General features: G+C 42.0%; 1 protein-coding gene across 4 annotated transcripts in view; it reads right to left on the bottom strand.

Moving 5' to 3' along the window:
* Positions 1–12,687, bottom strand: part of nav1a (neuron navigator 1a) — a 75,293-nt gene that overhangs the window by 43,386 nt on the left and 19,220 nt on the right. For all 4 annotated transcript variants that reach the window (XM_069141638.1, XM_069141637.1, XM_069141636.1 and 1 more), the window contains exons 4-5: positions 6,629–6,731; positions 4,648–4,974 (exon numbers count right to left, since the gene is read on the bottom strand). In XM_069141638.1, the coding sequence (XP_068997739.1) occupies positions 4,648–4,974; positions 6,629–6,731 (430 nt within the window). The remainder of the gene's footprint in view (positions 1–4,647; positions 4,975–6,628; positions 6,732–12,687) is intronic.

Here is a 12,687-nt window from a genome sequence, read left to right on the forward strand (position 1 = left end):
ATGTGTAACACGGATTTTAAGCAATAAAAGTATCCAACTGCTCATTTTTAATTTAGTTCAGACATCCCCATATTTTAAACTGAATTAAAAAAAATTAGTTATGTGACATGTAACATAAGACAGATGCAGATGTGGGAAGGAGAATTCATTAAACAAACGTGTTATGTCCTGTATGTGTGTGTGTGTGTGTGTGTGTGTGTTTCTCATTTTTGGCCAGTAGATGGAGTCAGTGTACAGCATGACTGCGCTTGACCTAGAGAAAAAAGGACTCTGCCGTGACCCCCAAACACACCCACATACTCAACACAGCATGTATAGAAGCATGGTCTTCATTAACTACCAGTTACACACTCCTGTACCTCTGGAGATAAGGTTTACAGGAAATGACAAGGTCTGTTGAGTTACACCTAATTAAAAGTCCTTGACCATCGAAGTGGTCAGCTAGCCGTCAGATAAGGGACCAGGTAATGATCCCCTAAATAAGGCCAAACATTTAGATGCAGGCATGAGGCTGAAATAGCTACTAATGGCATCAAAGACTACTGCAGGCATCATTTGTTTTCCAAACATATCACTTCTCTATGATCACATTTCTGTTCCTATTTCACTTCCTCGTCCTGTGTTGGACTGACTGTAAGAGAAACCAGCTCACTAATGTTTTTCTAGAAAACACTAAACACTTAAACCAGCAGACTCTACAATGCTTCAGGGGGCCTAGGAGTGTATGTTTGTCCTGCTCCACGACCAATGTTTTCATAATTCAGGCGTCTAGTGCAGTGAACCAACTTATCTCGCAGTGTAACCATGGAGACTGTGCGTTTACTAATGGGAGGTCGCTGAGCTCTTCCATCCAGAAGCAAAAGCGTCAGCACCCGGTGGGCCAGAAAACAAGCCACACACTCACCCAATCGTTGACACGTGTGGACATGCCAGGCGAGCCTATTATCACCACTCCGACGACAACAATGGCAATCAATACGGTCTATCAACGATGTATGAGGTTCAGACACCTGCTGTATGCAGACTTTATGCTTGACTCAGGGTGGATCATTTCAGAATCTGACACAAAGAACTATTACTCTGTTTCGCAGTACAATATCTTTGCCTTTGGGTATTTCAAGACACTTCCAGTCTCCTATTTTCAAATACTTAACACATATACAAAGAAAAACAAGTGTTGATCTCAAGAAAAAAAGCTCTTGAGAAAGCAGAGAACTGACAAATACTATTGTGCTTTGTGGCATTAGTGCTTCTCTAGACACCGTAGTACTTGCTTGTCTTTATTATGAAAATGCGACTTTATTATATGTGTCTTTCAACGGCATCTAACTTTTTGGGAAGAGGACGAATATGCAGGCTGTGACAGAAATTAGATGAAAGGCAATATCGATGCAGCAGCGATTACCACTTACTCCAAGAAAATATTTAATCTGCTGTCCACTGTCATTTAAAGATTAACTGATTAACTGACAGCATAAACAACCATGAAACACGTGAAAAAAAAAGTGGCATTTTTAGTTTGCTCGGTAAAAAAGAGTGCAGGCAGCTTAAAACGGATTGATTAAAGAAACGAGACTTAACTGTATACTGTATACCAAATGGGCCATAAAACCAAAACAAAGAATAAAAGGAGCCTTAAAAAGGTCCGTCATGCTGCAGATTCAATTCAAAAACAATAACTCATGCAGAAGTTCTTCTAACCATTACTTCTGTTAGGGTATAACTCCGCAACCTACACGGGACCACTCCCTAAAGTACACACACTATGAGGGGAATGACCTCCTCATGATCCCCCTTCTCACTGTTTCCTGGTGAGAATGACGTGTGCGTGAGTGAGAGTGTGGGGGGATACTGGGAGGGTTCTGGTTCCAGATGTAAGTGAAACTCATCAGACAAGCAGAGGCCCCGTCTAGAAAAGCAAAGGAAACCGAGAACTGACATATGGGCTCATGACTCGCGGTGTGTGTGTGTGTGTGAGTATAAAGGGTCAACGTTCGGCCAGATCACGGTATAGTCACGGTAAACTTGCCTTTGAATGTGAGAATGAGTCATGCTTTGTACATATTGGTAAAGTGAGTCACAGTGCGGCCGGTACCGAGTCAAATGCTGCTCATCTATAAATGTTTATGGTCAAATTTGTATATTTTATAACAGCGTTTACATCTCCATTTCAGTTCCCTTTATCAGAACAAAGAGATGAGCGATAAATAACTAAAACAAAGAATGCATGTGCTTGTGATGCATAATGTAGAAGCGGAAATCCCATGAATTAAATATGCTGGGATGAGATATGGCAATGTACTGTGACCTCTGTATGACGGAGGTCATGTCTGTATGCATAATGTCTAAGGATATGAAATAAATAATGAGATAAGGGAGAGAAATTCAGCCTGGGGGTACTCGGGGAGGAGGCAACAGCAGCACTGTTCTGCCCTCTAGTGGTAAAGACATATTAGGTGTGTAGTTGAAGCTGCAGCCGATAAATTCACTGTCAACCAGATAGCTGTGAGGGTAGTACAGACGACTTACAGCACAATACAGCGCCACACACTTAAAATAACAATACTGTTGATTCAACTAAAGTTGAAATTATAACTTGATTCATTTGTCAACAGAAAATGTTGATATTAATTTGGGGATTTTGAAAACGTTAAACTGCCAAATATTTTCTAGTTCCGGTATCTCTAATGTGTGGATTTGTTGTTTGTTTTAAAATCACGCTAAACAGAGTATCTTTTGTTTTGGTTGTGGGAAAAAACTAAAAAAGTGGTGATCGAGGCATGGGGAATTTGTGAGCGGCATTTTTGACATTTTAAAGACTAAGAAATTAGTTATATATGATAAATATTCTACAGATTAATCAGCTATAAAATTAATTATTAGTTACAGCCCTAGAATCAAAACATCTCGAACTAAACTAAAATCTAGATTAAACATGTTAGTTATATTCCATGTGTCTACACTATTTCAGCCCAGGTAGTGAAGCTTTAAAGATTATGAACACATCATGATTTAACACGTGTTACATTGTCTTAATTAATGAATTCAGTGTTTAACCTTGTGCAAAAAGAGCAGATTAAAACGACTGTGTTTTCCTTTTGTCTGTGTCTGTCTACAAGCTTGTGAGTCTGTTTTGCCGTTCTCTCTGTCATCTCTCTTTCTTAATCTTTTTCCTTTAGTCTGCCAAAAACTCTCGCCTTCTCGCACAAAGTCTTATATAAACCTGTACAGCCACTAATTGGAGGCCATGACCAGATACACAATAACTCAACAGGGACTTGCACTGTGTTGCAATTGATTTCCTGGTGACTAGGGGTGCATTTTTGTGGTTACCATGGAAATGTCAAGCTGTGGCCAGCACAGGGCTTTTTTAAGTTTGGTTGGACGAGCTCTGCAGCTCACATGCACACTGCCAGAGTCATAGTTTACAATGAGATAATGTGTTTTTGTTCACTGTGCTTGGGGTTGTGAAGTGAAACTTGATGCTGTGACTCCAACTAAGTTAAAATTGTTGTGACACATCTCTTCATATTGGGGCAAGTTCTCCAAAACTAACCCAGAAAGTCCAGGGAATGCAACTTCATCATTCATTAGTAGTCCCTAGAAACTTTAATTCTTTGTTTGGTTTGTTTACTGATGCGAATCTTGTAATTCTTCAGGACTGGTTATCATGTCACAAGGTAATGTTAAATAACATTGTAAACACAAACAGCAGCTCGCTCTTATGACGTGTCACTCTTATTCAACTGCCACAGAAAAACAAATTATGTTCACAAAGGCACAATTCACAATCTCTTCAGGTCATTATATTATTGTCATCAACAACACAGACAGAAATTCAAACATGTTCACATTAACATGACTGGGATTATTTCACTCTAGTCTATTATTTAGCAGATAACAAATAGAGGTTACAGACATCATCCTATAAACTGCTCAGTCTTCGCAAACACAGACACCGAGACACCAACCAGATGACCATAGTTCCAAAACGTAGATCACCTGGGTTACAATCACGACACAACACAAACATCGTGATGAAGTTTTCTGAAGTTGAAATAGTTTGTGTTTTGGTTCCTGATGTGATTTCTACATTAAATCTTTTGAGCCAACCAATCCATGGCTACTTTAGAAATAAAGTCATTCTGACCTTGACAGCTCTGACTGATCTCTCATTGGCTGGACAGATTGAGTTTCCAGTTTTCCAAAGACATCTGCTCGCTCTGCCAGCGGGGTCTGGTGAGCCAACGTTGCGAGGGGTCCTCCACATGGAAGGCTGCTGGCAAAGCCAGCGGGCTCACAGTTTAACGCCAGGATGATCTCTGCGAGGGGGCTCGAGAATGGCGACATCATTCCCGAACTGTGCTCGAGGGCTACTTTCTGACTATAGCAGAGCCAGATGCACGAGGAAAGCTACAGTTGACAGTGTTGAGGCAGACATCTAGCCTTTGCTGTGTGAATAAACTCCAAACTACAGGCCTGACTGCAGCTGCGGGGTTATAACTGTTGGCAGGTGCCCGGATTCCCCTCACAAGCAATGTTAAGACCATCAATGATACACAAGTATCTCGTTTTCTACACCCCGGTCAGGTTAATGAAGCAGGGCTAAATACGTGCTTTTCAAATAAAAGAAAATAAACAACTCACCCATTACCGAGATCATCAATATCGTCATCATCTTCATCGTCGTCATTTGGGCTCTTCCCGCCGAGGTCGCTGTCGCTGAGGTAATCTACCTTCAGGAGAGAAGAATCTGAGGCGTCCAGCGCTTCGATGAGGTGGATACGAGAGGCGTGGCTTATCCGGAGGGGAACCTCTGACTGGGCATTTCCTGTGGACGGAGCATCACCAGCCTGCAGACGGGGGCTAGCCTGACCCTGGCGCCATGACAGTGGTGAGGAGCGATTTGACAGACTGGAGATTGAGAAGGCAGCTGCTTCATCGCTGTCGTAACACATGGTCCCCTCCACACAACTACGTAATGAAAACAAACACTGTTTTTAAGTGGTAAAAATAATAAAAATTAAAAAGAATGTGAACACCACTGAAAAAGCTGAGAAGTTTGGATACAATGTTAACAGACAGTAAGTTAAAGTCTGTCTTTCAGTTCTTCTTTTTTTTTTTTGAAAAGCTTCCACCATCCAATCATCTCTCCTCCTTTCCCAACATATAACCTCTTCTCTCATTGTAAAAAGCCTTAAACTGGTTTTCAAAGGGCTCAGGGATTAGTTGGGATGTGTATGTGTGTGCCTTTGTATATTTGTACACATGCAAGTGTGTGTACGCTTCGTTTTAATGTTATTTTTCCGTCAGCAAACATGCCTTTATGTTCCTCTGCGCTCCACGTTAATCTTAAAACTGTGTAGCACTGTCACTTCATGCCGTTCCACATTTGTGAGCTTACAAATATGAGCACCACAGTCACATGTATTCCCTGTGCCAAAGCAGCGCAGCACATCACTACTCAGAGCCCGATGATGAGAATTAGCATATTAAAAGTTACTCGCTCGCAAACTGACAGCACATGCATTTGCCTGCTACATAAAAATGTGTCTTGTCTGCAGAATACGGAGTCATCTTTACAAAAACAGCCAATAAAGACAGTTTTGAATGAAGCGAGAAACTTCTAGCGTAAAATAGGCAGAAAGGAAGTAGAGGGAGGCTGACAGAAAAGATGCTACCACCTTGTTAAAAGGGATTTTCACAGGCTTTCTGCCTGTTATGTATGTACAGTGTACATACAAAATGTAAATACAAATATGTGCAGACAGAACAACTTGCTAGCTCATCAATCCATTTGTTAAATTCATGCAAATCTCACCCTTTTAAACACGTTATTTTCACAGGATATATGACATCTTGTTTGCACATTAAACTTCCACAGACAGGCTGTAGGCCTTCAAGCAAAATATGTCTTCAGGGATAGCAGGGAGTGATTCAAGGTTATTACAGTAAGATAAAAGTATGAATGGCAAAGGAAACGTATTCCAGCAGGGAACCATCTGCTGATTTGCTCTTCGTGTAGGGCGCTCCCACTGAGGGACACGGATAGGATAAATAGCAGGAGACGCAGGGACAGGCAGACGGAAGGGAAAGCGCTCAAGGACAAAATCTAAAGACACGCCGAACACGACCAGAGCCAGACCAGGAAGCAGAGGAAGGAAGAGGACACACGCACAAGCTCACGTACAATTAATCAGAGCACCACCGCATGTCTTGTTGTGCGTATGAATGTGAGTCGTGACTGTGCATTGGCAGGGTCGGCTTTGAAGTCAGCTTTGAGCTAATCCGGCTTCAGTTCCGTATTAACCAATGCAAACGAAGCGCCGAGCAGGCAAAAAAATAACAAACTAACACTGCACGTCTATCAGGAATTCTGATATTGATCTGAGAGCCGGCAGTTATCCACCACACTGTTAGCAGTGTCAACAAGAATCTGCCCATTTTAACTGACACTCTTTTTTTCCACCAGCTACTCCTGGCTGGTGTTTTTTGTATTTCCAAGGTTTTCTTTTTGTTCTTTATCAATGCAGCCTTGTTTGTGTGTGTGTGTGTGTGTGTGTGTGTGTGTGTGTGTGTGTGTGTGTGTGTGTGTGTGTGTGTGTGTGTGTGTGTGTGTGTTTCTGACCTGTGGTTGAGCTGCACCCCTCTGAGGCTTGTCATGGTTTCCTCCAGATTCTGTCGAAGGTCCAGCACATTTTGCACGGTCCTTTTCCTCTGAGACTCTGGGTCTGCAAGGGTGCAAACATACGCAAACACACACACACACACACACACACACACACACACACACACACACATAGAAATGGTTATTTTTTTTGTAATAAAATGAAATAAGATCAAACAAATAAATAAAATTAAAAAATATAAAATATTCAAAGATTTTCATATAAAATCTGTGTACAATTGAACAGGGGCTTCATGATAATAAATACATACCAAATATAAATTATGAAATAATGTTCATTTGAGTCTCCTCAGCTAAAACCAACTACATTGAATGGTAATAACATAATATTCAATCCCTGTACCTGGTGGCAAAATCTAGGATTAGACCTCATCATCACAACAAAGCCTGAAAAATAAAACTACATCAGGGGAACAAAATAATGAAAATAGAAAAGCCAGTGCAGTGGCAGTATGAAGCACAGTTGTTTTTCCAGATTGCAGTGGAGCAAAATAAATTAAATATGATGCAGACAGACAAAACAACAGGAGGAGACCTCTCAGCCCATACAGCTCTCGCACTCAAATACAATTCATTCAGTGCATAGCAACACCACCTGTCTGTCTGCTTTATCTGCCGACATAGATGGATCCCAATTTTCTTCCTCTCCAACCACCCGCAGTCACTCTGCCCTGGTGCCCTTTTGCCCCGTGCTTACTCAGTGGCAGAATAAGCCAAAAGCCTTTCTCTCTTAAACCCAGCAGGGGACACATTGGCATTTGTTTCACCCCTTCCTAATATGCTGTAATCTGCTCAGATTGGGCCACGTCGATACATGCTGAGCCATCCAGACGCACTACTGTTACATATGAGTGTGTGTGCATGTGTGTGCGTGCGTGTGTGTATGTGTGTGTGAGTGTCTAAACTGCTGCCACAGGGGGTTGGATGATTGGATGCTATCAAAGACAATAAGATTTCCTAAATCGTCTCAAAAAACTTGAGTTTACGCAACACTTGTCTGAAACCCTGGATATAATGATGCAGACATTCAGTATTTACACTTTGGAAAATTGGGCGTCAATTGACAGTTTTATTTCAAAATGTTTCAAACTGATCCTAATTTTGTTGTTACTATCAAACAATTTTCAAGTCTATTAGGTAATACTTAGATAGGCTTTAGAGCTATAACATTTTGAGAAACAAAAAAAAATCTACAAACATATATAAACACGTTTTTATTCAGGACACCTAAATTGCATTATATGACTTTCAACCATTCACTCCTCCAACTCTCTGCTGTGGATTTATGTGTGATGAAGGGATGGTAATAAAAGTGTTATGTTGGTAAGATATGGGACAGATTGTTCACCTCTGAGGTTCAGTTCAATAGGCCATTAGAGCTGGCCAGCTGACTCCCACATAAACCCAGCAAAAGGTTTACAATAACTGAGGGGCAGGGGCAGATTAAAATATAAATGGAGAGCTTTTACGACCACGGCCATGTTATAAAGTTGCTGTCTTCAAACAAAGATACGATATCTGGGAAATGCATTTCTATTCTTATATTCTCACCAGATCTTTTATAATGCATGGCTCAGTTGCTGATTTTCAACAGGATTTCTTTTGCCATATGTCAAAAAATTTGCATTAAAAATAGTCACAATACTTTGCAGTAAAAAAGGGTCGAGCTGTTGAAACTTACCACACACTCACACAAAAAGACAGACTATTCACAACCCACACTCCTATGAATAAGTCCAGCTGGCAAGTGAGGAGGTGAAGCGGGGGGAGTTCTAATGGGCGAGGAGGGCAAATCATGAACTGTCAGAGGTGTCAATCTCAACAACAGCTGCAGACTAAACACTGTTTTCACAAACACACTGTATGTGCATGGTGGGCGTGCACACACAGGCCCACTGAGAAACACTCACACCAGACCAGATTTATTGAGCTGGATTGATTTTTCCTAAAGAGAATGGCCACATAGACAATTTATTAGGCAGCCCTGGGGACAGGCAGCTCAATGGTGAGATGAAGTCATTGTGATGCATCCGCTGCAGCTCACACACTTAAATACATTGACACACTGCGAATATTTAATAACAAAAAAAAAAAAATATGACAAAAATAGAACTTCTTTGTTCTGTGGGAGGCGCTTGTAATAAAGGTGCTGGTGCACATTGTGGAAATTCAAGCTCTGAAGAGCCACTTTTCAGCCATAAAATGTTCAAATTTGGTAATGTGGTCATACAAAGGTTTATAAAGAACAAAGAACACCTAATACAGGAAACACAATGTCTGACACACACTCGGGCACGCGCACACATGCAGGCTTTAATTGGCCGATTTTAATTACCCTAAACGGGAGCTTTGTTTAACATTGGCGTCAAATTGATTAGATACGGTCTGTGTCACTGTGTGTGTGTGTGTGTGTGTGTGTGTGTGCATACGTGTGTGTGTGTATGTGCATGTCTCTAAAAGACTTCCTGTCTCGCCTTTGCCCTGGCCCCGGTGGTCCCAGCTGGCATGGTGGGGGGTGGAGGGGAGAGGGGGGTTGCAGTGGAGGCGGTGGTGAGGGAATTAGGGATGCAAATATCCCTGTCAGTCCTGGCAGCTCCCCAGGGGTGCAGATGAATTACACTGATCTGGTTTAAACTGAGTGTGTGTGTGCGCGCGTGTGTGTGTGTGTGTGTGTGCAGAACTGTTAGTGTGTATGTGGGTATCTGTTGGGATACCTGCCTCTTTTAGATACACTCATGAGCACACTCCAGCTCTGAAGAGGCTGTGAAACCAGCTGAGGCACCTACTCGGACCCTTGAAATAAGAGTCAGCAAGTTAGAGTGAGAGTGTTGTTGTAAGTGCATGTACAGTATGTAATGCAAGTGGCACGGCAATCTCTGCACCCTAATAGGAGCCTAGTCTCAGTCAAAACAGATTAAAAAAAATTAAAAAAAACAGACAGACAGACACACTTTAAAGAGGCCAAAGAAAAGTTATATGTATGGTAACAACAAGAGTACAGATGGCAATACAACATATTACGTTTTTGTCCCTTGTTGAGTGTGGTCACGTCAGAAGCCCATAAAAAAGAATTGCTGGCCTTTGAATTGGCAGCAATGTTAAGAAGCTTGTTGGTTGCAATCCTAAAAACAACAAAGCAAGACTGCAGTCTGGACTTTAAATGGGTTTTGTTGGGGACTATTTTCAGCCGCGGACTAATAGTCATTATGTCTATATTTTTAGCGGCAGCGCAGTATATGTAGGACTGACTCAAAATGAAATACGGTCTCTTTGTTCCAAATGAAGGACACTGACACTCTGTGCAACAGTGTGACTCATGTTTATGTTTTTCAAAGTTTTATGACAACAATGAAGAACAGCAGTAGGCTGAGTTATAAATACAGGGAACGCCTATTGTTGGAATAAATGCATTTCTGGTTTTTGGTCTTCTAACGACACTTTTTGACGGTAAGAAAGATAAAAAATATTACTGCCTTTATCCTATGAAACAAAAGGAAGTGGTAAGAATGCTGCATGATGTGGATATCTGATGGCTGAGAGAAAGAAACTGCTGTCCACTTGGTTTCTTCTCATGGTTCACTTGACGCTTCGCTCCATTAGAAACAAACAAACTCCCCAAAGATACACTAATGGCTCTGTCCTTGCAGGAGTAGTCTGCCATTTTGTGGGTATGTGTGTGTGGATTTATGTTTGCGCGGTAACATCACGTCTTCCTTTGACAGTGCGGTTCTGTGTAGTGACTGTGAGTGTACGTTCATGCACCGTGTGTGTGTGTGTGTGTGTGTGTGTGTGTGTGTGTGTGTGTGTGCGCGCGTGTGCGTGCGCGCGCGTGTGTGCGTGCATGCGTGTGTGCGTGCGTGCGTGCGTAAGTCTTCACTAGTGAGGGATTCAGTTTTGTGGAATATGAAGGAAGGTTTGAGTAATGGCCCCCGTTTCTATTCTTTCCTTCCTTCCCTCCGGAGTTCATCTGTCCCTGTCCCGTCCACGTGTGTGCACATATGTTAGTGTCACCATAAACGTCCTCGGGCTACAGTACCCTCATCACATGATAGATGGGTGGGGTTGAGCATCACTAGTACTACAGCATGAAATATCTGTACCTCCAGCAATGTGTGTACGTCTTTAAAGGAGTCTAACATAATCATTACAGCATTCCTGACAAGTGACATACGAGAATCACACAAACAGGATGCTAGTAAAACCTTTGTGTTATGGTTATGGTTTAAACATGAAAAGAAAGGACAAAGGTAGAGCATAGCCTAGATATGCACATGTAATAATAACTTGATAGGTTACTGCAATGGTTGATTATTTTGTTTGATGGGATCATTTTGTTGAATACTGTTATTTCCTGTATTCTCTCTTTTCCTCTGCTCTGACTCCACGCAGCCGAGCATCACAGCTGACCTTAAGACAGTTTGCAAAACAGGAAGCATTACAACACACAGCCGTTCCTGCACATCTGGACAGGGCGGACAAACACACTAAAGCACCTAAATGTCCGTCCACACACTTGCTCACACAGACATACAAGCACACACACACACACGTGCACTGAGGTTCATCTGCTTCACCGGGATGTCGCAACAGGATATTAGAGCCCTTGAAGATTACATCTGATATGTGGCATGAATGGTTGATGAGCAAGTTCGGGCACAATATTGCAAATCTAAGCAGTCAAATGCAATAAATGATGCAGCAGTCTTCCCATGACAGAACGATTAGTGTGTCAGTGCACATGTGTGAGAAGATATTGAGGGATAGTCAGTGGTAGTTTGAGCAACCGACTGTGAAATCCATTTAAAATTGGAAATCCTTATGCAGAAGTAGATTCCATAAGAGAGACAGAGAGGATGGCCAACACACGACAGGCTCAGAAACACAGTCCGACAAGGGTCCATGTCCACGTCCACTCCCATATAATATTTTCATCGATGTGCAACAACTGGTACATCGTTAAAACTTTTAAACTTTAGTCTCCTACCCTTTCAGCCCAGATCTTTGCACTGCCAAAACCTGTCTCTCTAATTGTTGACCCAAACATGAACATTACACATAAACACACTTGGCATATCTCCTTAACCACAGCCCTATCTGCTTAAAAGTCACTGCGCTATCCGCTTAGAGGGGAAGATGAAGAAGCTTTCAGTGACTTGAGCGAAATTTACTTTCTCAGAAAATAAGGTCAAGACCTCACGGAGGTAACACTGAAAGAGCGTCTCACCTTTAGCCTTCCCGATTAGACTACAGAACACAAAGGGGGATGGGCATGTTTATATTCCTCTGTGCCGAGCTGCACTGGATGAAATTAAACGTGTCTGAGGTGCTTTGTGAGTGAAGAGATGAAAGGAGGCACAATCCAAAACACACATGCACACACATAACACATGGTATGCAGATGAGCAGGAGGAGAATCACAATCAACCGGTTTAATGGGCGGGTGTGTGTGTGTGTGTGTGTGTGTGTGTGTGTGTGTGTGTGTGTGTGTGTGTGTGTGTGTGTGTGTGTGTGTGTGTGTGTGTGTCATCTCAAAATGTCAAACATCCAGAACTGTCAGCAGCATCTTGTGTGCTTCCTGCGTACACTCAGAAACTTTCAGCTTGAATCTAAATCAGAACAAATCTAAATACAGATGGTGTCACACACATTCAAGCACAGCCACTTACTTACACACAGACTGAATAAACCCAGCAACGAGCCAAGGCAGACCAGAATGTGTGGCAATGTTTGGGTGTATTTTTGTTTAAGAGTGTTGTTTCCTGCGGAACTGTATTTTACAATGTGCTTCAGCACAGCTGCAGCTCTACTCTCACATGTCAAACAGACAGTCTGCACTCTGTGTGCAGAGCCTGCACTGTTAATGAGGTGATGGGTGAAAGAGGCAAACTGATAACAGCAAGTACGTTAGAATTTCCACTGGATAGGTGTGAAACACTTGTCTTTTGGAAATCTGACTCTATAGATAGTATTTTATAGCCTGGTATTACCAGACTCAAATT

Source organism: Embiotoca jacksoni, unplaced genomic scaffold, assembly GCF_022577435.1.
Source record: "Embiotoca jacksoni isolate LCO1_2020_lvr unplaced genomic scaffold, fEmbJac1.0.p SCAF_9, whole genome shotgun sequence".
Classification (NCBI taxonomy): domain Eukaryota; kingdom Metazoa; phylum Chordata; class Actinopteri; family Embiotocidae; genus Embiotoca; species Embiotoca jacksoni.